Source organism: Centrocercus urophasianus, unplaced genomic scaffold (assembly GCF_019232065.1).
Source record: "Centrocercus urophasianus isolate 14NV4802_14NV808 unplaced genomic scaffold, USGS_Curo_1.0 seq_15, whole genome shotgun sequence".
NCBI classification, from domain to species: domain Eukaryota; kingdom Metazoa; phylum Chordata; class Aves; order Galliformes; family Phasianidae; genus Centrocercus; species Centrocercus urophasianus.
Window position 1 is genome coordinate 28410650 of NW_024884697.1, and position 27056 is coordinate 28437705.

Below are 27056 nucleotides of genomic sequence, written 5' to 3' on the forward strand. Positions count from 1 at the left end.
CTCAGAACGCTGAGCAAATGCCACAAAAGATGTCTCTTACATTGACTTCTAGACTAATTCCATGAGATCTTCCCGGCTGTGGTGTTTGTTTTAGAAAGATGGGATGCAGCAGTTTCTAGAAAGTGGGATGGCTTACTTTACACATTTGCTCTTCATGACCATCACTCCTTCCCACTTCTGCACAGATTTACAGCACTGCTATTCAATGAGTCTCAGTGTCAGCGGGTTGATGGAACTAATTCAGCTAGAAGAAAAAGATGGAATTATCGTTTTTTCTAGACTACTCTTGTTCACTTGTGCATACCTGCTCTGCCAGCATGAGAGTAGGCTGGGTACGGGTGTTAATGACGAGAGCAGGGAAATAATGAAGGCTGCTTAACCAGCATGTAGGATTGCATATGGTATATATAAAACCACAGCCACTTTTCAGTCAGGTACCGCAGGGATGATGTGAACTGAACTCCTTTAGAGGTCCAGTTTAACGATTTAGTCTCTAGAATCAGAATCTAAATTGGTTTGTCACCAAATCGGTTTGTGGGAAACAATCTTGTGGCTTTGTAGGAAAAATCTCTGTTCATGGCTGAACTGAAAAAGACAAATGTGGCTGCCTGATGCTAAACCTGTCACCTGTCCTCCCCACACAAACTGGAATTATTGGATGTAACAAGAAATTCACTTTAGTACACTATTTTGTTTTGTTTTGTTTTGTTGTTGTTGTTGTTTTTCTTTTTTGTTATCATCTGAACACATATTTACTGACTGACTAAAATATGGTTTCTCATAATATCCATACCACAGGTCAGTTGCTCCGTCTGAAAATGTTTCGAGAGGACCACGGGTCTTGGATGACAATGTTCTTCAGTACCATCCTCTTCCTCTTCATTTTCTCTCACATTTATAATCTATTCCTCATTATGGCAGGGAATATGAGGTAGGTTACAAAGTTTTTTTTTCTGTTTGTTTTGCTCTAGAATATATTTCACGGGAAAATTTTCATATTATGCTGCTTAAGAGTGACCAAGAACTTACAAAAATGTAAATGCAGTAGTATTCACGAGCATTTTTTTCTGGAACACTTCTTTCTGAATGTAGGTAGAATAGTAATGTAATAGGTTAATTTGCCAGGAGGATTACAATTTCAGTTAGAAGAAGTGGAGTCCTAGCCTAATAACAACAGGGTATCCATGAACATTATGTAGAATTGCTTTGATTTGAAAGTATAGGTCAGGAAATTTGAAGTTAGGACTTAGTAAATTAGAAGTGTAAACATTACTTTTGTGTGGAATCAGAAAATTCAGAGGTAAAATTGAGAGAAATTGAAACATTCAAATTTGATTGAAATTAGAGACACGCTCCAAACATTAAATATGTAGTGTGATGCTGTTTTGATTGCACAAAATAATGCTTTCTTATCTGGCTTGTTTAAAAGATTCTTAAAAATCTGATTTTTAATTTTTTTTTTAACTCATAAGGTGCTCCAACAGGGTAACATTAAGGCTGACGTATGAACAGCTGTCTGTTCTGTTCTGTTTGGATTCATTTTAATTTGAGCTTTTAATTTGAACTTTTTGGTTTAAGAAAACTTGCTTTCTCTTGTACTCAAAATCATTTCGATTTTTGTGAGAAAACTTGCATCATTAGTCAGGCAAAATTAATTAATTAGACAGAGCTCATTAGATGTGTTGTTTATGAAAAGCAAGATAGCATCTGAGGAGTTTTTTGCAAGAAATAAGAAACTCCAAGTATATTTGAGTTGAAGAGCAGTGTCAAATAGTTGAATGACTTGTTCTTAAAAAAATGTCAGCTGTAAGTCGACAGAATCTGATACAGTGTTATTTAATGGACTTTTATGTCTGTCAACAAAAATACTCAGTGTATGGAGTTCTCTGAACAATGAGACATAAAACAAACATTGATTGGGTGTTACTGAATGAACTTGAATGGAGACCAGCTGCGGTAATCGTGGGGTATGAGGACTAATTGTATTGATTCAAGCAAGGTGAATAAAGCAGCAGAATCACTCGGTATTTTAGGAGAAGAAATGATCAGGAAATGATGTGGTAAATATGAATAGGTTCCTAATAATAGGCAGAATAATCCTGCCTGCAATGGAGAGGGTGGAGCATTCCAGCTTTCTTCCTTCCCTATTTACACAGTCTATTATTGGTACTATGTTAAGATTTATATTTGGTATTGCGAAAGCTCCAGGAGCTATAGCTAGCTATTAATCAAGGCATTAACTGCTTTGAAAGCTTGGCTCATATCTGGAAACCGGAGTTCATTTGTCCTTGTCAACATTCCTGTTCCTCCTATCTGTTACACACTTCCATTAGCTGCACTGAGAAGATTGTGTGGCAGTCGTTGTCTGAGTTCATGGAAATAGACAGAAACTATTACAAAAATGGCTGGTGTCAGTTGATCTACTCTCTCACTGAGAAGTCTCTCCTTGACTGGAACTGATGCTAGCTTCAGGTTTGTCATGATCATTTCGGGAAACTGACTGTGCTGCTCTAAGAAATCACCCTGACTTTCCAAAATGTGATAAAGGCTTGGTGAAGCTGTTTTAGGTGTACATTCCGGTAAAAAGGCATTGAGCGGGTAAGGAACAAAATGTTTCAGTTTCAAACTGCACAACTTAAAGCATCAGTTAAACTGAGCTGTCCTCTCAAAGTCAAGGTAGAACAATGTCAGTACTTTTGAAAAGCATTTCTTCAACAAATGGCAAACACTGTCAAAACCAAATACTTCACATTGATATAATAAAATGTTTTAAAGCGTGGATTATCTTTCCTGAGTAAACATAATACTCATGAAACCCATTTAATGGTACTTCTGTCTATGACTTACTGAAATGGCTGGTATCAGAGAAACTGGTTTCCAAAAGGAAGATCAGAGTCTACCTGCTGCCTGAAGGTTACAGTCTCTGTAGAGACCAGCAGGTCCCACACCTATGAGATTCTGTGAAACGCAGGCACACAGAATACATATCATTTTAATACAAGACCTGTAAAAGACTTAAAATTACTTTCCTTGAAATTGAGGAGAAAAAAAAAAGAGAACGATTCTTAGTGTATTTGCTTCTTGCTGTGTCTCTTGTTCAGCTTGCCCTGTCCGCTGCCAAGAGAGTGATTCTGAAGAATACCTGTATGTCAGGCATTTGGTATTATTAATGAAAATTCCTCTGTGGCTCATGAGTAGGAGAATCCTATGTCTTGCATGTGTGTGCGTGTGTAGATGATCACAGCAGAAGTAATATCCTGCTGAGGACTTGAAAAACCAATGCCAGGAGTGCTTTCTATGTTACTATCTCTAAGAAGGTATCATTTACTTTTGTCAAGAGTATTTTTAATAAGTATTTTTGAAGACATTTCATTTAATGTGTACCTTAATGTGGTAAAGTTAAAAAGGCTGAATGTATTCCTTAAAAAAAGCGTAATTGTTGGGACTATAGGTTTCTAGGAATAGTGAAAACTGAACAAATTGCTGGTATTTGAATATACGAGAGCTGCCACGAAAGTAATGCCTCCTATTTTATTAGGTTGCCCCATGACATCAAAGGTAGATGTGTGTGGTATGGTAGTAGAGACTGAACCCTCCTGACACTACCTCGTTTTGTTTTTTGCTGTGTGACAGATGGCAGTAGAGGGACAGTCTGATATAATTGGTGTCTGACATGGAAGTGTGGACGAAGCAAAAGTGTGTCATTGAATTACTCCATGCAGAAAAAAAATCGCACCCATTGACATTCATTGATACTTGCTGAATGTTTCTAGAGACCAACCAGTGGATGTGAGCACAGTGAGGTGGTGGGTGGTGCATTCCAGCAGTGGTGACAGCAGCTGTGGGTCACCTCCACTGTCGCAGATTTTTATGGGTGTGAAATGCAGGCTCTTTTTCACTGCTGGTGAAAATACACAGCTAATGTCAATGTTTATGATGAAAAAATAGTAGTCATATTTTAATAATAATTAATAATTAAATGTTAATATAAACAATAATTGATAATTTTATAATAATTTGCTCTATCAAATGATGTTCTTGTTTACTTTGTATCTATTTCACTTTCCATGGAAATAAATAGGCATCACTTTTGAAACGACCTATGTATATCAGTGATATTTCTTTTTAGGGACTACACAGTTTATTACATTGACCCACTGCAAATTCAGTTATTGCTCTTTTAGTCAGAGTTGAAATCTGGTGGAGGAAACATGTTTCAAAAGCTGTCTGACAATGATCAACTATTTTTGCTTCTTATCTCTGATAACAACAAGCAGAAGCCAAATTGGGCAAAGGCCTGAGAAAAACGCAGTGTTCAATGGAAAATTTCTCTGTCAGGATCATGGCAAACCTTCTCACACAGTGGAAAACCAGGCTATGAAGACAGAAAAAAGGAAAGAATGTCAACTTTATGCATGATAGTTTAACCCAGGGCTGAAGACAGAGTTAAAATTAGAGCTTTTGCATTCAGGCCTCATCTTACAGAGTCTGTGTCACTTAAGTGCTAGGTAATTGTAGCTAGGGGATTTTTTTGCTAAGAATGTTTTTCATTACTTACCAAATCATTCCTAAGTACTCAAGAAACATGAAATGCCAATGCAGTATGTTACTGACAAGTATGTGTTACCATATGAAGGCACAGGAAGGTTGAGGGACAGGCTTCAGGAAAAAGATAGTTGGTCTAACTGGTGGAAAAGATGTGGAAAAGAGAGGTTAAATGATCCAGAGCTAGGAAGGTTCAGCCATTATTCAAATAGTTTCAAGATCTGGAGGATGCAGCAGCACAATTCGGCCAGAATAGCGAAGCAGTCAACTGGAAAGCAGGACCTGTCAAAGCTGCTAGGAGAACAAGACATAAAAAGCTGTTCTTCATAAGTGAAAGAAACATTAAGGAGTGCTTCATGCTCAAGTAAGAAGAGAAGATTTATTTTACAATAGTTGCAATACTTGGACACAATAAAAGCCAATTGTAAGTTATCAGAAAAAAATATTATGTGTCTCCAGAGACTGAACTGTGCAGTGGGAATGAGGCCATTTCATTTCCTCTGCAATTTGAGGCATTGAAGTAGTGAGAAGGGCATTGCTGAGTACATATTTTCAATGGCTGTGCATCTGCATTAGCCACTAATGCAGTTCACAGAGAGGGAGACTCTGGTACACTTTGGTGTGATGCACACTGGTCCAAGGTTATATTGCAAATTGTGCAATAGTGTTTAGTGTGCATGAATAGAAGTGCACTGTCAGAACCCTGAGGCCTGTCATACTTGTGCACAATGGTACTCTGCACAGTGTGCCCATGAGGTCTAGCATACAGACTAGCCAACATCTAAAGTGGTCCTAAAGTGGTCTTAAACTTTGTAGCACCAGCAGTAATCCAGCTCTGCCTGATGCATGGAAAACTAGAGCTGTGTTGGGCTATTGAATTCTGAGGGTTTTCCCAATGATATTCAGATCACAGCTATCAGATCCAGTCAGGTGGCAAGCTTCAGAGTGCTCTCCCTTCTGAATACCTCCCTCAATTGCCTGTTACAGGGACACCCTCTGCTACCTTACCAGAAATCTGATTTCTGACACTTGTCTTCGGACTTGCAGCCTTTGTTTTTGAAAATAGTGTGGCAATGATGTTCAAATCTCTGGTAGTGAAGTCAGCTGTCTGGCAACTTCTGCTTGGTGCCAGTGAGCACTCTCACATTTTCTGCCTTCTAACCTGGAGGTTTGTCTCAGCACAGTCCAGTGGAATGTAAGATACTTATCCTGCATTTTGCTTCCTACATTTGGCCATTTCTGCTTTCTATTTTGAAGACTGAGTGGTATGATTGAACAAACTAGATCAGGATTTCATTAAAATTTAGGGGTTATAATGTGCTGGTGAGAGCTGATATGATTTTAAAAATGACTCTACAAAGATCTTGTCTTTTGAAGCAGATGAAGATCTCTTTCAGTTAAAAAGCCAAAAGCAATGGAAAGGCAGTAGTTCCCCCCTTTAGCTTTTATTATCTCTTGTGTTGCAGAGTGATCAAACTCGCAGATGTTTCCAGAATCCCTTCCCAGCCCATGACCACAGCCACTGCTGGAAGACTGATAAGTGGTCTGTTCTATGTTTCAGTACAGTATGTCCCCAGTACCAGTCTTCCACAAGGCATGCTGGTATTCAGTTCCAGCTTGGTTTCACAGGTAGAGAGATTCTTATCTGCAAAATGAAGCTTAATATAAATGTATTGTGCAGCGCATGAGGACTGCAAGGTGTCACAGAAAGTGCCCCTGTTGTGTGGCAAACCTCTGAATCCAGGGCCTAAAATTGTGACACTTAACAACACTTTTTAGTTCAGAGGTTTGTATTTAGTTTTCAGTTCCCATTTAACCTGTCCAGCAGACTGGGGCCATCTTACATCAGAGCACCCATCTATTTTAATCATAAGCATAGGCATATACATATGGTTCAAACCTTACTTATTCTAATGGGTACTATATCATGATATCTACCAAATAAATTTGGTTACTGCCTGGAGTCTCATCAGCTTCTGACCCTTTGCAGTGAGCTTGTAGAACGTTGATTAGCTTTGTGGTATCTCAACATGTAGGATGAGTCTGGCTGAGATGCAGGTGGGAAGCTGTGCTATCTCTTCTATGAAAGCACCACTGTTTTGAAACGTGTTTTGTGTGTTTATTTGTGAACCAGCATTTTAGAATCTTGGAATTTTGCAGTGATTTCAGGCACTGAGAAACCTAAAAGTTGAGAAACAGGTTGTTTTTTTTAATTTTTATTTTTTAATTTAACTCTGTATTATAAGCTTTTTTTAATTAAATGGGAAAGATGCTTTGTTTGCAGAGGAAAGGCAAAAAAAGAACATTGGTAGTGTTCTGTAAGACTGCGTTTTCAGTTTCCCAGTGTATTCCAAAAAGGCCCACGTGGTGGCAGCAAAGGGCATAGTTTAACAGCGAGAAGCTAAATTCAGTGCAAGTTTGTTTTGTTTTGTTTTATTTTGTTTTCTCTTCTGGATTTTTGTGTGTCACAGCTTCACGGTTCCTAATTTATATTATTCTCCTTTGAAGAAATTCTGAGTCTTCAGCTGTGCAGGAATTATCCCTTATTTTTCTCTTTGATATATAATTTTATGTGCTGAACATGTTGAGATAATCTAAATTGGTACCAAAATGTACTGAAATTTTTCCAACTGTATTGCATTTCAGTGGAGAACATATGGCTTAAAGGAAACCTCTTCTCTTCTTTGAGAGCCCGTGTCAGTAAATAATGCCCTAATCTTTAAAATTATTACACAGAGATGTATTTTTCATGTGACATCCAAAAGTCAGAGTTGTAACTGCTTCCCTCCCAAATGTCAGCTGTCTCAGATGAATCAATTTTCAGCTGACCATTGGATGTTGAGATGCATCATTATTCAACATTTCAAAGTGTCATTGCAGTTGTAGAAGCCAGATATTTTTCTGTTACTAATTGTGACATTACGATGCCTGTAATACAGCGTTGTCAGGGTTGTCTTCTTTGAGTGCTGGATGTGTCAAGAGGAGGTTTTGAGTGAATTTATTACCTGTACTGTCAATGGGTTTCAGTTGTTACTATAAAGCACTAGGAGAAAGTATATGTTGGTGAGCTTGTATCTTTTCTTGTAGCTTATTTCTCATACAGAAAAGGTGTGAAATTGCAATATACATTAATACCAAAACTTCCTTTAATTCTGTTCCTTTAATTAATTTTAACTTTCTTTTTGAAGAGGACTCTGTTTAAGTGATTAAATTATTTGGGATCCAATTCCAGTTTCCCCTCTTGCCCACCCCCGGTTGCAGCTATGTAGAAATAATTGTGTTCCTAAAAATGTTTGTTTACTTAAGACTTTACACCATATCATATTCAGGATTCAGACTTTTAGTTTCTTTGTTTGCTTTTCAATGACTGTAAGATTAATCATCACCAGCCTCATTTTTTTGCAAGTTTTAAGTACAAATAGGAATATGCTTTAACTAACTACTGTTACTGTTCTGTAGAACTACAAGGTCTAGGGTGGGTCTGTATTAGTCTTCCAGACACCTTCATAGTCATGACTTGTCTATCCAGTCACGTTTAATGACCTCTGTGTTGGTGTATCCTTTGTCTGTATCTGTTACAGTCAGATTTTTATACCACAGTCATCTTAAATGGCAAAATGTAAACTGTTTTGTTTTGTTTCACTGTACTCTGTTGTTGAAGCACCCAGCTAGAGAAAAGATCGTAATATTTGTCCCTACTCAGTTGGTAAAGATTATTACATTACACTGTGACTTTCAGAAATGTCAAGCTTTTGTGAACTGCCGGAAGGAAGGATTTCAAAACTGTAAGTCTGCTATACTGTTCTCAGAGACTAATCCTTTGAGGGCACTGTGAGTCTTTCCCAGAGTATGCAGAAAATGAGGACGCTCTTGGAAGACACATAGGCTAACATAGGCTGTGACAGATGCACCCTGTGTAAAGATATACAGATTAAAGTTGTAAGAGTACAGCTTTTACAGTACTACTCCAAGAAAGCTGATGGCTGCAGTCTTTAACTGCTCTTCAGGTGAGGCTTTTCACTGCAGGTTCTCATCCTAGCTGTGATCCTAAGGCACAGGTGTCTAGGGAGACTGCATGAGCAAAAGAAACCACGTTTTCTAAGGAGCTGGGATTGAAGTCTCTTGAGTCAACATCAGTGTGTGAAATTCAAAGTTTACTTAATTTTTTTCCAAACAAGTTCAAGCTGTTTTAACGTTTATAGCTACATGTACTCTCAGCCATATCACCTGGTAAAAAGTACCTCTTGGTTCCATGTCATAAATCTGCCATATTACTTCCATTTTCTGTTAAGTAAGTGCTTCAACAAGCTGCTTCTTTTCCTGAGCAAGGACGCACCGGAGCAAAAAAAAAAAAAAAAAAAGTCTGAACTCCATTCTTTTTGTGCTGTAATTAGATGATGATAATTCTGAAATCCTAGGCCCTTGAAAGATTGAAAAATTAATTTCTTAGTCCACATTCTTGGTGCAGGCAGAGGACAAAGCAGATTGCTGAATGACTGCAGTAGGATCCTCACAGAACCCGGGCTGGGTGGATGTAAAGCAAGCTATAAAAGAGATCCCTTATTCATAAAGAAATTCTAGAGATCCTGCTTATGATTAGAAGGATCATAGCCAAAAAAAACTGTGATACAGTTGGAGCTGTGTTATCATAAAGTATAATGCAGGTAGATCAGTCTGAAAGCCATACTAATCAATGATGGAATGACTAAAAATTATCCAAGCCAAACCATTTTCCTGTTAATTCTGTGGGGTAGCTTAGGCCAAACCATAGAAATTTAAGTTATGGAAATCAGTTTTAGAAAGAGTTCTCTATCAAGACATAGGCAGAGGACCCAGGCACTTGTCATGCTTACCATCTGTTTTAGTTTCAGGGGCTGATAAGTTCAGGTAAGAACTACAATGGTTGCACTATTCTAAAACCCCCTTTCTTTAAGAGCTTTTTCTCCATTCTAGTGTTAATGGCTGGTTTTAAGAAGGTTGTCCCTGATCAGAGATGCCAGAGGGAAGAACTATAAGTGCGGAATGCAGCCAGACCTGTTAGCTATGAGCAGTAGCTACAAAGGCAGCTGTCCTGGGAAAAGCTTGTGAGGGACGGCAGCCTGTCCAGTACCTGAGGGGCTGCAGGTTGGACAGAGAAGCTAGAACCTAAGGCTGTGGCACAGATGTCCTGTGGTGTTGCTGTGGTGACACTCTGAGGGCTGGTTAAACTGATTCCCCTTTCCTCCTTCACAATGTAAATTTACTGTGCTGTATATAACTGACTAAATGAATTGATGATGGCATTATGTCATTGTGCCTTCTGCAAAAATTCACTTGTACCACTGTTATATATTTCATATTTTCTTTTATTTTTTATTAGAAGTATTATGATTGAAAACAATCATTTCATCACAAATGAAAACTTCCTACAACTTCCTACAACTTCTTGGAGGGAGGTTGTGGTGCAAAAGGGTCTGGCCTCTTCTCCCAGGCAAATAGTAGGACCCAAGGAAACAGACAGAAGTTGTAAGAGAGGAGGTTTAGGTTGGATATTAGGAGAAACTTTTTCTCTCAGAGGGTGGTCAGGCACTGGAATGGCTGCCCAGGGAGGTGGTGGAGTTGCCATCCCTGGCAGTGTTCAAGAGGAGTCTGGATGAGGAGCTGAGAGATGTGGTTTACTGCTTGTGGTACTGATAGGAATGGGAGGGTGGTTGGAGTAGATGATCTTGCAGGTCGTTTCCAACCTTGTGATTCTGTGATTCTGTGTGATTCTGTGATTCTGTGAAAACATTCAAAGTGTCCATTGATATTTTGGTACCAATGTGAAGAGTCCATGAATCCAAGCATCATGAGGGAAATGTAAACGTTTGGTTTTTGATGATACAATAAATTTACCAATGCCAAAAATGATGTGTTCTCATTCACCTCAGAAAAAAAAAAAAAAAAAAAAAAGACACATTTTTCTTCTACCGATCCTGTGGGCACTCACTGATATGTATTTTCCTTTTTGAAGGGACAGGTAATGGTTATAGCACTGCTTTGTTTTTTTTCATACCACTCTGGATTGAATTGATGTGTAGACACAGATAGTGCATTACTTTAATTACACTATGACATTGTAAATGCAGTGCTGTCTGTTAGGATTTGTGAAACTATCTCTTCTGTCAGACCTCTTGCCAGTTGAGGAACCACAGTGTTCCTACTGTTCACGTCTTGTTTTTTTTGCCTGTGACATAGAAGCGCTCAGTCTCCCGGAGACTGAAATGCTTTGCTCTAACCCAAACTGTTAAGTTCCAAATAATAAAAAAAAAAACAACAAAGATCCCTGTCTAATGTTAGTAGGATCCAGAGCAGCTCATGATGTGGAGCCATTTGCCTATAGGTAATCATAAGGCTGAAGGCCCTAAGAAACCTGTAGGCACGTTAGGGTATAGGTCTGTCAAAATGACCTGGGTGTCTTCTTGTGTCTTCTTTCATAAGAAATCCTTGGGTGATGTATATAAATATAAACTATATAAACTAAGAAATCTGTAAAGCTGTAATCTGTACTTCCAGGAGCCTTGTCCTTTGCTAGTAATGAAAAGCTAGCATTGGGCCATATCTTCTGCTGCACAGTCTCTGTGGAACTGCTGCCACTCCCTGCAAAAGCTCGTCCATTCATGTTTTATTCCCATTTGTTTTAGTTCGTATGAGGACATACACGTAAACACAAATACAGTTTTAATAAAGAAGAATTTAATAATTAGTGCTTCCACTAAAAGCAGATTTTAAAGAAGGAAAATGCTTCTTGGCACTTTTCATCCCTCTTCACTTTGCCTGAATCCCTTCTAAGATATCAAATACCTGGAATGTAAAAACATGCAGTGCAGCTGCCACCCTAGTGAGACATTTGCTTGCACTAGGTACTGCTGCTGTATTCTGATTTTCTGGGGAGCAGACAGCCCACCTGTCCCCATCATCTCTGCCAGCAACAGAGTAGGTAGGAGCAGCAGATGGGCAAGCAGCCTGTTCCCCAGCCTAGTGAGGCTGCTGCACATAGAAGCCAGGACAGAGAACATAAAAAGTTAGAAAGTAGTAGTTTCAGAAGAAATATTGCAGGCATTTGTTTCCCTGGGCAGCAGCAGCAGCTGATTTGATTCAGAGAAATTTGGCCCATGTCCTGCTATCTGCTCCTGCAGGGGAACAACTGAGACAAAGTCGCTGTTAGTGCCTTTCCCCAGGCCCTCTATGTATCTAGAGTCTCACTTTGGAATGTGGCTGCTTGTGTGAGCACTTAAGTTAGGCTGTGTGAGGTTATGGCCCCGGTGCTTGTGGTTAAACTGCAATGTGTGTGTTTTCTTCATCTTTCAGTAGTATGAGGGAGAATAGAAGAAAACAAAATACTAAGTTTGTTCTGGAGAGAGTACTGTTTGAGTTTATTCAAGCATTCACAATTGTAGCACCCCCCCAAAAGTACATGCATTTATAAAACATATTTTGTTGTCATCTTGAAAAGTCAGAGCACAGAATTTTTTATAGAAATGTCCCAGTTTAACAAGTGATAATTCATGTCTATGCGTAGCTGTATCTAGTGCTGTAACCATCAATCAACCTACAACTACAAGTGTAACAGAAATAAATTGCCCATTAAAAAGACCTATTTACCTGCTTTTTTCAGAAATTCATGTGCCCTGGCCTTAATTTCCAATTTTCGAATGGGAAAAAAGGCAGTAAATTTGAGGAAGAAGGAGGGTTTTTTTCAGAATTTGGTATAGAAAATCTGGTCAGCAGAAATACTGAAGAAGTTATAGGTGGGTTGGGTTTTTTTTTTTTTTTTTTTTTTTTTTTGTTTGTTTTCTTAATTTCTTCCCAGTTTACTCCTGCGCTGCATGGGAATTGAATTGCCAGGTCATGGCCTGAACCAGTGACTGAGCACCAGGTGAGAAGGCGTCGCTAACCCAGGGAGCTCAGGTGTAAGCAGTGCACCTAAGCAATTGGAAGGGTTGAACTCTGAGTCCACCTTTTCTCACTCTCACTTAAGGATTAGCACTCAAATAAGTTCTTGAAAGTTTTCTTATATTGTCTTGTGGTAGTGACTTCATTTATCTTATGTCTGCTTGTGAGCTTTACTCGTGTTTCCAACTGCCTGCTGTTAAGAAAGTGAGGTCTTCAATAATTCACAATTTCAGGTTTAGATTAGGACATCGCTGTACAATTTAAGAACTTAAATGATTAACACATTCTTCTAGCTGGGCAGCCAAAACAGCAATTACAGCAGATCAGTGCAGTTATCCAGAACAATGAAATAGTGAGTGCTTGCTATAAAATGTTAACAAACCCAAAGTTCTTCAAGAATTCTAAGACCATTTTGACTAATGTACACATATCTACTTATGACAGTACTTGATAGCAGAAGAAATTGCTGAATTCATGATTTTTTTTTTTTTAATGCATGTTCCCACAGCTTTTTCCATGCTACCATTGTTCAATGACATTTAGTGTTAAAGCATTATAATTAACAAGCCATTTTCAGTAATGTTCAGGCAAATTAGAATTACATTCACTGAGATGTTTGTTTCATCCATTCTATAGGATATTTTATGAAAGGAAGAATAGACATTGTATTTTAGAGTGTCTTGGTTGTGTTTGTGTGTGCTTAGGAGTGGATGTCCATACATCTGTAGAGACAGGAATAATAAAGGTACATGGTATTTTTGAAAAAAATGGAGCAGCTCACCATCTATTGATGTATGCTTTTGACTAAAGACATTACTGAATTTCTTATTTCAAGATCTTTTCTTTAAAAGAAATGCTATCCTTAATGCAGTTCACCTGTCTTGGAACAAATAAGTTTAAAAATAGCTGAGCATTAGATTCCAGAATTCTGTGGTGAAATAGTATTTAAATATATGTGCAAAAAGGTTAATGTAAGCTGAGATACATTTTCCTATGCACTTTTTTTTTTTTTTTTTTTCCATGTGAGATTTCCTACAGAAAATTCTTGAATGCTTTGCAGATAGATTAGAAATATTCTGCCTCCTACCTGCTATCAACCTGGCAAAGGGTAGGTTGGGAACTTATTTTTAGAGACATTTTTATTGTAAAAGAATCAGCATGACTGTGGCAGAGAGCACTGCTGGTTGTAAAAGTTATAATGAAGTGTTGAAAACCACACGGTTAGATCCTATCTAAATGGAAGCAACCTGTAAAGAGATTTGTGCTGAAATGTTTTTCAATGACATGGGCTTTAAAAAGAAGAGTAAGGACACATGGTAGGTTCTGGTTCTTTCACATGATCTATTGTAATACTTCATTGTATTTAATGCATAATGATAACTGAGAACATAAATTTATGAAAGTTAACAGCAGCATTGGGCAATTACAATTAGCCCTCTATTGTTTCAGAAATGATAATACAATGAAAAGAACCTTTTTTCTAGTTTTAAAGCTTGCAAAGCTAAAAAAGGGGTGTTCCCTTAGCACTTAGCAATCTGAAATATCAGGAAGGTCAATTACATTCTGTACTGCATAAAGCTCAGTAGGGGAACTTGCACTGCATTTTTGTTCTAGTCTTAGATCAGCAGAGGCCAAGACCTTGCAGGCTCCCTGATGCCTCCCAGAGCAGCAGCTCTGCTCCTGAGCAGTGCATTGGCAGTGGAATCTCACAGTTCTGGTTCTGTGACACCAGTTATTAGTGTTCTCTGTGAACTTGGGCTTGATAGCAAGGCTTGCAAGATTGGCTCAGGGACAGAAGAAAGAAAATGTGCCCCAAAGTTGTGATGGTTAAAATAGATCTTTTCTGTTTGCCTCTGGTCATAAATAGGTGAGGTCACTTGGAGCCACAAAGGAATTTTTTAGTCTTGTGCTCAGAGTTACGTTGCTGATAATTAAGAATTGCTTTCTCACAAAACTTAGCATTGCCTGCGAAGCAGAATTCATATATGCTTTTAAAAAAGATGAGCATGAGTTAGGACAGAAAAAATTACTAGCAACAAAAAAATTCCTGCCACTAATTTGAATCACGTGAGCTAGAGCATGACACTACCACAGCCAATCCATCTGTGATCAATGCTTGTAACTCAGAAACTTTTTAGTTATCTCAGGTTGTTTCTTTTCCAAGAGTTGTCAGCCTCCTGCAGGAAATGGAGAGTAAATGCTAGATTGTCATACTGTCAGAGTTAAGAACAAAAATCTTACGTCTCCTACTGCTGAAAGCTTCCTGTTTCTATATTCCAGAATGTTTCCACTCAGTGGACATTAAGATCTGGGTTCTCTCTCTTCTGCCTTAATATGCAGTGAATCATAAGCAGAGTACATGCAGAGTGCATATATTGTGAGAGAGATTGCTTGAGTTCTTTGAAGCCATTTGCAATGCAGTATTCATTGCTAAATAATTTTTTTTTTCTTTTTTTTTTTTTCTGTGTACCACAAAATAATGCTTAGGTTTTACATACTAAAAATGACAGAGCTAGGAAATTTGAATTGGTTCTATGGCCTCTGTGGTTCTTTCTGAAGGTATTTCTGTCCTTTTCTCTCTGTATAATCTTTCAAAGAAGAATGCAGACAGTGGAAATGGGGAGACCTCTTGTCTCTTAGATGTTCTAGGATCATCTGTAAGAGCCTGTCTAGTGGTCCTAAGATAAGTAACTCAATCTTTGATCAGTTAACCTAACCTGTATTCATGACACTTTCTGTCACCTTTTGACAAAGGCAAAATTCTAGTTTTTGGGGTCACTCAGGGTTTTGCTCTTAGCTTAGTAACAGGTTTTGTCTCTAAGACCCCACCTGGGTCTTAGATGCTATATTTGGTTTCTGGGCCCCCAACAGAAAGGTCATAGGCCTGTTGAAGAGAGCTGAGTAGACAAGGCTCTGGGGAGACCTTATAGTCACCTTCTTGTGCTTAAGGAGGGCCTACAGGAGATCTGGAGAAGAACTTTATCAGAGAGTGTAATGTCAGGACAAGAGGTAATGGTTTTAAACTGGAAGTGGGAAGGTTTAGATTAAACATTAGGAAGAAAATCTTTACAGCCCAGAGAAGCTGTGGATGTCCCATACCTGGAAGTGCTAAAGGCATGTTGAACTGAGCTTTGAGCAACCTAGTCTAGCAGGAGATGACTCTGCCCAGGGCAAAGGATTGGAACTAGGTGATATTGAAGATTCCTTCCAAACTAAACCATTCTGTGATTCTGTAAGATAGGTGAAAGCATACAGAAAAGGGCAGCAAAGCAGGTAAAAAGGCTGGAAAATATGTCCCGTGGGAAGAGGCTGAGAACACTTGGATTGCCCAGTCTGGAGAAGAAGGAGCTGAGAGGTGGCCTAATTTCTCTCTGCAACTTCCTTAGAAGGGAAAGTGCAGGGGAAATACCAGGCTCTTCTCCCTGTTAACTGATGACAGGATGCTCAGGAACAGCACAAAGCTGTTCCAGGGCAGGTTTGGGAAAAACCTGTTTACTATAAAGGTGATCAAATACTGGAACAGGCTTCCTAGTGAGGTGGTAGACACCCTGAGCCATTCAAGTCAACTTTGGATAACACCATTAATAATATGCCTTAGATTTTGGCTGGCACGTTCCAAATTAACTGTTCTGTTCATTGGATGCTAGAGAAATGTTGTCTTCAGTGGGATAAAAATTCATTTTGTGCTCGTAAGAAGCTGGTAGTTGAGAGCCCAGTGTTGCCTTTTTATTTTCTTGTTTCTGTATGCAAAACTGTGAACTATTTTGAAATTATACCAGCGAAATTAAGACAGCTAGGGGGCACTGTGGCTAAACATTTGTAATGTGCCTTTTAACTGGTACTGATTTACCTGTCTGACATAAATTGTACTTCAGAATTAACAGCAGGTTTAGAGTTGCCCCTCATGTATTTTGCTGTTCCTAGAACACATCGACATTACTATTAAATATATGCTGTTTCTGTTCTTGAGCTTTTGAGCGTAAAAATGTACAGAACTAAGTATTAGCGAATTCCTACAAAATATTCACTGTAAACCATATGTGAATTCTCAAAAAAAAAAAAAAAAAAAAAAAATCACTTTAAAACTGCATAGATCAGATGCATAGATCTTCTATCTAATAATCACAGTTGTTTACCTAAACAAAAATTTGTAACTAGCGATACTAGTGTCTGTGAAAGGAATGTCATGGTAATCTTCCAAAGAAAGTTTCCAGATTTTATTTACTGAGAACATCAGATTCTGAACGTGCAAGCTTGGATTTAGGATCAGATCTTGTTATCTGCATTTCCTCAAGAAATGCCCTAGCCCTCATATGGCCTCATTTAAACCAGCTGAACAGCCTCCTGTATATCAGTATTCATATGAGTAAAATAGACTGACTCTGTCCATAAGTAAACTGCTATGAGTTAGAAAGTCAGGTGCCAGTTAACTCTAAATCACAAGATAAACTTTGCTGAATATGTGACTTATGCGTAGATAATAGAAAAAATAGGTAAGCTGTACAAGGTCTTTCCTTGAGTGTACAAAGGAAAGTATATTGAGATTCTTAAGGGCTGTGCTGCAATTTAAGGTAAGTGATTGAATGCTGGCTTTTGTTTCCTGGATTAAAAACGGTGAAGATCAAATAAAGCATTATATTATCTTTCATGATTCCAGTGTTCATGATTTTTTTTTTTTATCAGGATGCAGAATGGCTATACATATGGTTCTTTAATGCAAGGTTTACATCTGACACGTGTGAGTGCTTTTATCTACATAAATCACGTACCAATTAACTACTGTTAGTTAATTACACCATCCACTTGGTGGAATCATTTATTTATCCCACCTAATTTGGTTTGTGCTGGTTACTGTTCACAGTTGTGTGGTTCAGCTGGGATTAGTTTCAAGCTGTGTGTTGCAGCTGCACCATGACTCAACTGTTCTCTCTTTTGTCTCTTGTTCAGGAAGGTGACAAGACAAGTAACAGCTGAGCTAGTTATCAGTCGTGAGTTTATTGGTGGATTGAATGCATGCTTAAGGCAAAGATGAAATGATTTCTGTCATTAGGGGTTGGGAATTTTCCTCTTCAGGCTGTTTATGATTGAGCCTATTGTTCTTGATTTTTGGCCTTGTTATTTTTCAGTGTCATTGGAAAATATCTATACCTTTGCAGCTGCTCTAAGTATTTCCTGTAGAACATCTGAATTTGCAGTAGCCTTGCCAACAGTAAATGCAGGTATTGAGTTTTTGTAGCCAATGGCTGTTCTAGTTCTATGAATGTTGCACAAAGTATATATTTTTAAAACGTTAATAGAAGCTTACAGTGCTGATTTAATGAATAGTTGCATTAACTATATTAAATCTGTGATTTATAAGATCTGTTACAAGATTAACCTTGGATATTTTTAATTAAAGGCAGTTTTGTTTTTTTTTTTAACCGATTGAGTTTTTTGCTTTCACCAAGGAAAAATGGCAATAATAAGCCACCAAACAGAAATGGAAGTTTATGAGATATGAGAAGGATCACCCTGACATAATAGAATTCTTAGATTACATAAGAACTGTCTGGGACAATTGATTTCTCTCACTGAAACTCAGTCACAGTGCCTCTGTAAATGTTTTACGTTAACGCTTTGCCAATTCTGAGATACATTTGAGACAATTGGGTATATAATTGATTGCTTTCATTTTTTCCCCTCCTTCTATCCAACAGGAGACTTGTTTGAGTCCATTTTATTTTGTGGTATAAAGACCAAAGCTACTGTGAATCAGGGATTCAGTAGAGTGCAAGTTTTAAATAGAAGTCCTCCTATCAGTTCATTCTGCAAAACAGCTGTTTTGCAAGTGTAATTTTTGGATAATCCCAGATGTGCACAGATAATATTTTCCTTTGTTAATTTCAGGTAAATAAATGTAAAACAAGAGAAGCATTTCTCCGCAACAAATAAAACAAGAGAAGCATTTCTCCACAACAACATTTTGTGACTACTTAAACAGTGATTTCATGTGTGTGTAATAAAACCTGAAAACTGATTTTATGTTGATCATTTGGTAATCCTTTAAGCATAGTGAGCAGTTTTGGTCCCCATAACAGTTCCTCATATTTGCTAACAATATACTGTACATGTAGACTTCATAATACCAAACATAGACAATATCTTCTCTTCTGCCCATTTGTTCTTTGTTCATGCATCATAGCCAAATAGATGGTTAGAAAGGTAGGATGGAGCCAAGCTGGTAAGCTATTCCCAGAGAATGGGCATTGATTAAGTGTCAGACTGCACTTTTACTAATGAAATATTAGAAGAGAATAGTTTGTATTCCAGTTCCTTGTTTTTTGTGTACCTGGTGCTTATGTGGTACAAATGTTCAGTCAGTTCTCCCCACTTTACAACCTGTGATTCAAGTGGAGCCCCTCCTTCTGCCTGCTCCTAGGGAGGAACTTGCTTCATGGTCTTCTCAGTTTCCCAGGATTTGGATAGGAAGATGCCATTTACCCCTTATCCATTCTGACTGCTGTATTTTGGGGGACACTACATCTGGCTTTGAACATAGAGTTTGACAGCAGATAGGTATGCTGTCCCAGAGGTGTCTGCTTTGTGTTGGTAAATGCTTCAGGATATATACACACTGCCAGTGCATGGAGGAGAAACTGCAGCTCTGAAATGTTCTTGATCTAAATATGTCACTGGATATGTCAGAGAAGCTGCTGCTGTTCTGAGAATTGTTGAGCTGTTTTTCTGACTTGAGAGTTTACAGCTTCTGATTCTTGGTTGTTTAATACCTTTCTGTGATAAAGGATTTTTCTGTACCCAGTGTTTATTTTTTTTGTAGGCATGTTTGTTCTATGACTAGGTCACCTCTCAGTGCTATTTTTAGTCCACTGAACAGGCAAGTTTTTGAACTCACTGTATGTTTTCTCTCCAGCCTTATTTTAACACATTATTCTTTTCTTTTTTTAACATGCTTTAAAAATGTGAAGTCCAGAACTTTGACGTCAGTCTTACTGCTTATAAAAGTAAAATGATTTCCATTGTTCTGCATAGTGCATCTGTTATTGATGTAAATTAACCTGATATTTCCCGAAATCTCCTGGCCTCCATCCAATCTCTGTCTGTCATTCACATCCAGTCTTCAATTAACTCACATTGCTGCTTGTAGAAGTATATCAGGCCATGTTAACAGAAGCTCAGATTTTTCTCTTGCTTCCTGTAAGTATTTGGAAAAACACTAAAAGTGCCCTGATAAATACTGTATTACATAGACCTTTTTAATAACCGGATCAGTTGCTTCTACTGCTGGTGTTTCACTGTTTCTTCTCTAAACTGCTCACCCTGTAGATGGAGTAGGCACTATGGTATCTAGTGCTTGTTGCTGTTTATTCCTTCTGTCAGTTTCGAGTGCAGAGCTGCCTTCAAGAACACACACTAGAACTTGTTTCTCAGAGCACATAATGAAGGCTTTGTTGGAAGATTCTAAGGTGGTTACCGCATTGATAACCATTTACAGTGTTCCAGAAAAATTTCCCATAACCTGTGCTGACAGCAGGAATGAAACAATGAGAAGTATCTTGAATCCACATACAGGAGGCGGTACGTGCAAAAGGCTGCAGAGGTGAGTGCCATGGAGCTTGCCTTTTCTCCATAGAGAAAATACACTGAAATTAGTGCATGGTGAGTCAAAGGTCCTCAGGGCCCAGCAGTTGAGAGCCTTGCTAGAACAGTGCACAGCATAGACAGGAGATAGTGATGAGATCTGTGCAGGAAAACTGCAGCCAGTTGTGCAACGCTGAGAGAAGATGTTTGAATTGTGCGTTCTGGCTCTGCCCCTGCTGGTAAGGAATGGCAGAGGTGGTAATGGCTTAGATTGCAGTTGTTCCTGTTAAGATGATTTGTTTTAGATATAATTGTGCTTTCTTCATCCCTTGAATTTCTGACCGTGACAGTGTTTACTTAAGACCTATATAAGGTGATTACAGTTATGGAAAATTACCTTGTACCCTGATGAGAGCATTTATTGTTCAATTAGGTTGTTTTTTCAATTAGGTTGCTTTGTTGTGTTTTTTTTTCCTGGTTTATACGCGACAACTTTTTTTTTTTTTCCTATTAATAAATAGCAGTGGCTCTTATTAAACTCTGAAAATTCAGTATTCTATTGAGTTCTAGACAGTCGTGTAACATCCATGTGATGAACAGATCATTGGGTTTAACATCCAATATTTAATAATATTCCTTCAAATATCTTCAGAAGATCTGAGGTAGTCCTACCTTCTGGTCTTGAATCCATCTCATGGAACAGTTGCTCCTGTTGCTCCTGTGAAACAGGGCAGCCAATTTCAGGCAGGTGTTGTTTAGGAATGAGTTATTTTGAGCACAGCTAACAGAAACCTGTTAGTGAGCTACTGGCAGATAGAAAATAACTTTAAAAAGGTATATAATTTGTTTCTAGATGATGTAATGGAACAAGTACAAAAAAGTACACCTTCAAAAGAAGTGTGTAAAATTTCATCTCTGACATCTGACACTGGCAGATTCACAAGTGGAATATGCTTTGGAAGAGCAGTAAATTGTATTAAAATGCAGAGTAACACTTTTCAAAACATTTGAAAGGATTCTGGTGAATTGAGGCATATAATTCCTGGATTTTTACCCATTATAGCAAGCATGCTTTGGAGAAGTATGTTGCTGTAGTTCAAAGTTTTGTGCTACACAGTTTGAGAATTAAATTAAACTTTTGGTCACTTTTGCAGTTAATACTTTAAAATACACACAGAGACAGCTGGAAAACCACAGCTGCAGAAGTCTGACATCCCTGCTGGGCAAGCTGATGGGATCAATGAACTGTAAACAAATATGCACTACTAAGAGGAGTCTGAAAGAATCCTTCTGTAGGGGAAGGTTATGCCTTGCAAAAATCTCTTACAGTTAAGTGCCTTAAGGCATCACTGAACATGCGAACTAATAAATTCAATTGATATTAACTTACTTGAAGTCTTTCAACAAGTTTCTGATCTAAGACATTCAAGAATCTCAGTCAGGATTAAAATGAAGATGTATTGAAATGAACAGCCTGTTAAAAGACAGGATACAAAGGACAGAATTAAATAATCAGTGTTAAGAATGAGGAAGTTTCTTAGTAATGTGTCAAGAGGATCTGTGCTGGTATCTGTACTGCTCAGTGTTTGCAGACTGTGCTGGGAAAGAGGGTAAAGTCTTTGATGACACTATTTTGTTCAGTGAAGTGAAAATGAAAACTCACTGAGAAGAGTTGCAGAAGGATTTCACAGCACCAGGTTTCTAGAGGATGGTGTGGCATAGGAAAAGCTATTGCTTCAGCTACATCAGAGATGAGAGTTAATATAGGTAGTTGTATAACAAATGTCAGTTCAACAGTGAGCAGAGGGCAGATGAGAGAATATAAGGAATTATTAGGAAAATAGTAGGGAAAAAAGAAGAAGTTTAAGAGGAACAGAAATCATGCCACTGTTCATACTTGAAGCAGTCTTGCGTCTTGAATAATATGCATCATTCTGCTCCCTCGTCAAAAGATAATATATAGATCTCAAAAATACTGAAAGTGCAGCAAGGATGATCGAAGGAACATTCTTCATACAAGAAGCTATTAAGTAGACTAGAGTCTATAAAAGTGGACTAGAGTCTACAGGTAGCACACAAACTGGAGAACAATTTTTTGCCTTCTCATATTGTAAAATGTAGGGGTTATCAAATAATATCACATGGTAGAATGAAAATAAATGGAATTTTAAACACAATGATATCACATTTGATTGAGAAAGTCCTTGAGCCTTGGGTTACTCAAATCTGGGAGTCTGTAATGCAGAAGTATCATCTATTGTTTCTTATCCTAAGCCTTTCCTTGACCATCTGTGGGAGGTAGAGTACCGGGATAGATGTTTGATCTGGAAAAGTACAATCACAATTACATTATTCTGATGATGCATATTTCTTAAATGTTGATATAAGATATAAAGATATATTTCAAACACTATCTTACATGTATCAAGCCATATGAAATACATACAGTAGAGCATTACATGTCATTTGCAACATGCCTGTTCTACCATTCTTGGTACAGAAAATTCCTGATTTTTGAAATTTCCTCTTAAGTTATCTCGTAAAAGACAAATTATCTTCCAGACACATTAACTGATTATAAAGTCGTGATTACTTTAGAAATTTGGAGATACTTTGGTGATGAAAGGAAATCTAGCAAGAAAGTGGGGGAAAAAAAGTGGTATCTTCTCTGACTAATGTAGACTTGGCAAATGGGAAGATCAGTTGAATGTAATGGCCTGTGTTTATTTATTCATCTGAGATTCTGCTTTTATGGCTAATTCACAGTTTCCAGATCTTTCCAAGGTAGGATTTGGAACAGCAGTACTTACTTCACTGTACATTATTATGGAGTTACAGCAAGTGCACAGCCTCTGTATCAAACTTGCTAACTGAATATCCATTGGAGAATGAATGTTTTCTCTTTTTCCCAATGCTGCTAAACACATGGGAAAGTTTATAATGTAAAATCTAACAAAGTTGCAAAAAAAGGTAGTGAATTGAAGTGTTTTTTGAGGAATAGGCAGGTAAGGGTTGTTGAATGCTACATAAAGATACTTGAGTTCTATTGGGAAGCTTGAGTTTACTTCCATCTATTTACTATCTTTTATTATAGTCTTGCTCTTTCCTTTCAAAGACACTGCAGATGGACAAAACATGGGAAGCACAGATGGGAGAAAATGAGAATGGAAAGATATTTTGAAAGCCTCTTGTGAAGCAACAGAGATACTATTGTAAATTCATTGGGTGCACTTTGTGTGTCAGTTCTGTCCAAATTCTTCTGTTTGTTAACAAATTTGTACCAAAGAGAAGCTGCCTGTTTCATTCTTTCAGTCACCATTTCATTCATTCACTTTACAGAGCACCTATCAGATGCTGGACTGAATATATTTCATCAAATGTTTTCCCCACAGTCCTAAAATATTAGCTAAATAAGCCACCAGTAATGTGACCCTAAAGAGTGATATCTTGTTATAAATATCTGAGAAGAAACATCTAAAAGCTCGACAGGATAAATCAGCTTCTCTCAGTCTCTCTGACACCCACACACACACATGTGCATGTGTTACACAACTTATTCAACATTCAAAACATTGAATTAGTTCAGTATCTGTCCTTGGATTTGCAATTTGCATACTGTTTATCACCACAAGAGTACACATACTATAGCTTCCTTTTTATAAATCATGTAGATAACACATTTTCATCGCGTGTCACTGTATATAAAATACAATTCTGTTTTTGTCAGCAGACTGCTAAATGACAGCGGAGCGTCTGCAGCGTGCATAAAGCAGCATCTTGTAATAGACTGCAGGTCCCATGTGGAAACTTACAATGAATGCATTTTGAAGTTACAGCGGCAGTACAACCTCAAAAACTGCCAGCAATCATTTTATTGCGATATATTCATATATGTTGATTTTTGACATGCTTGTATACATGCCAATGTAAATGTTCTGTGAAGATGACTGACAGTATTATGCACTCCATTTAGTGGCCCAGTCTTTTACTTAGCGAGCTGGCATTCTTTCACAGACAAAATGTAAATACTTCTGCTTATTCTGTAGAACACATAGAAAACCTGATGCTAGTGAGAGGCAGTGTTCCAGTATCATTAGCAGTGTGTACCTGTGTATTCAGAAACATGCTGCTGAATCTCAAGGGTTTCCTGTGCAGGAATAGAATACAGGAAAACAGGAGACTCTAGCTCCATGCATGTAATATAAAAGACAGTTAAGAAAAATTTTGCAGCAATGCATGAACATAGTGCCTATTTTATTATTATTATTATTTGATTGTTCCAGAAAGTCAGGAAGCTTTTTGCGTGATACTTTTCCTAACAGTACACAAGTTCTAGAACCAAGGCATGTGAGAAGCATCTCTCTTTTTACTGGCATAAATTCTACTGGTTCCCATCAGGTACGACTCCTAAACTTTAAAAGCCAGGCATTTCAAAGGTTAATTGTTTTAATAGTTAAGCATCGTTTCTGCTTTATGTTGTTTAATTTAATCTTTCCACCGTTTAGTGCTGTTACTCACATTTTGGCTAGATTAAAGATCTCTCTACTATCAATAATCTCCCATGTAGGTACTTGTGTGGTGTAATCAAATTCCCTCTTAATCTTCACTTTGATCAGATAGACACATTCTTAGGACTGTCATTGCAAGGCAGGATTTATAGTCCTCTGATTACTCAGTAATTCCTGTATCTTTCCTTCTTTCTAGTGTTTTCCATCAGAGCATCTGGGCCCAAAACAGCATTCTGAAAATATGTGTGCTGTCCAAAAATGCCTCCAAACCTAGGAGGAATACTGTCCTCACATTCTGGAGAGGCAGTTCTCTGTGTATATTCTCAGGGATGTTGTTGTCTGTTAATCTGAACAGAGGCATTGTGTTTTGTTGCTGTAATGATGCTTATGTTATGCTTTCTCATATGATATCCCTTGTTTTACAGATTAGCACTAATTTATTGACATTAGAATGATGACTGAAGACACGTAATTGTGCCTATGATTTGCTATATATCACTGGATCATCTGTAGTTTTATTACCAGTCAACTTCTAATATTTTCAGCTCAGTGACAATTGACGAGTTGAGTGACACTGATCTGTAGGGCCGTAGGACGAACAACTACAGGATTGCATTTTATAATCTGGACCAACCCACTGACTATTCTTTAATAGCATTCTGACAATAGCATTCTACTATTCTGATGGTAGTTTGGAAGAGCTCTTCTGTTGCTTCTTCACATGCACTATATGTTTGAAAGATGGCCTCTAGCTAGTGGGGTTTAAAATCAGAATTTTGAGGGTTACTATCTGAGGTCTATCTACAATGAGAAGTCTTATTTTTCAGCGGTTAATGGTAATGGTTGTAGTGAAGAGTTTGTCAGCCATTTCAAAGTATGGATCTCCTTTCATTTGTTAAAAAGTTTACTCTGATTTTATGTACTAAGTATTTCTTAAATGCCACCTAACACTCAATGTCCTTTCAGGTTGTTTGTGAGGGATGCTGACTTTCTCATGACCTCAAAAACTCACCCTTCCCCTTACTGGAAACAGTGGAGCTGCACAGGTTTTTATCAAGTGAGGATCTAGCCTAGTTTACGTAATAAATTTTGAATTCACTGATGAGGCTGACAATCAGATGGTTTGAAGTCAACCTTTTAAATAAAAAGTGTGTATCTTTGGAAATAACTGTCTCTGCTTTATCCTTCTTCCTCCCACAATCTCCAAAAATACTGTTTGCTCTTCCAGAGCAGATGAAGTTTCACAGAACATTTAAAGCAAGCAGAGCCATCCTCTCCTGGACGCTGCAGTGATGAAGACACCTTTTTCAGATTTTCAGATTCAGAGCAGCATGCTCCCATTCTCTAACTTCTTTTCTCCCAGTCTGTTTTCACAAGCTCACATACTCTTACTGCAAAGACTGTTTTCTGACCCAAAGAGTTGCTAAATTGTCTTCGAACACATAGTTGTGTTTGGCACCTTGCAGTGCAGGGATCAAGTTCTACATGATGTCAAACCACACTCACAGTGACAACTCAGTGATTTTGCTGCTACTGTGGCAAAGGAGAATTATAGTGGGAATGTTGTGTTTCTTTCAGTGGAACATCAATGACTGCTGAAGACCACAGGCATAAAATTTCTGTCTTATAACGGTGTTTTCTTCTTGCTGCCATCTGTGAAAATTTGAATCTTTAAACATTTGCCTCATGCATTTGTGTGTGGGAGGTGTGATATGTTGAGTTTAATAAATGAGTCTTGTTTACAGTATATCGGAATTGATGATAATTTGGACACTATGCATCTGTTCTGGAAAATGTCTAGCATACTTATTTTATAATCGTGTGTGATTATGTTTATACTTGATTTTTCCTGCACAATGAACCACAATTAAAATTTAATTTGTAATCCTTCGATAATACAGTATGAAGCTTCTGTCAATTAATTGGAAGTAATTAATTAATTAGATGGAAATGAAAGTACCTCAGAAACAATGAGCATAGAGAGCAGGACAGTGAAAACATCTGTGGGAGACAGACAAGCATAGTTCAAGTCTCCATGCCACAGATTAGTAGTATTAGTAATTCATTTGCAACAAAAATACGCATTTGTTGCTGCTTTTTCTTAAACCTGGTTGTTGTTTATGGTTTTCATTTCATTGTTTGTTTTTTTTTTCTGGACTGCAGATCTGCAGATCACAAAGCAAGGCAGAGTAGATCAGTTTGAAATCACTGCACACTGACTCAAGATGGAGGGGTGTATGGGAACTGTTGAGTCACAGGCTGAACCACTGATTGATCACCTGAGGCAAGGACTGGGTCAGCCGTGGGAGCACAGGTGAAGGCAATTCACCTGTGTTACCGGAAGCCTGGCTCCACCCCTCCTAGACCCCACGTAATGGCTGACTACCACTAGGGAAGGATCTCTAGAAAGAGATCCTTCCTTTTTGGAGTTTTCTATCATGAGCCTAGATCCTCAGAAACAGGTAAGCGTTTCTTCTTTTTCACCATGGTAATGTTTTTGACCATAACACC

At 38.0% G+C, this 27056-nt stretch overlaps 1 protein-coding gene across 2 annotated transcripts in view; it reads left to right on the plus strand.

The window, feature by feature from the left end:
• TMEM117 (transmembrane protein 117) overlaps positions 1-27056 on the plus strand; it is a 192833-nt gene that overhangs the window by 27646 nt on the left and 138131 nt on the right. For both annotated transcript variants that reach the window (XM_042816395.1, XM_042816396.1), the window contains exon 2: positions 799-931. In XM_042816395.1, coding sequence (XP_042672329.1) covers positions 799-931 — 133 coding nt within the window. The remainder of the gene's footprint in view (positions 1-798; positions 932-27056) is intronic.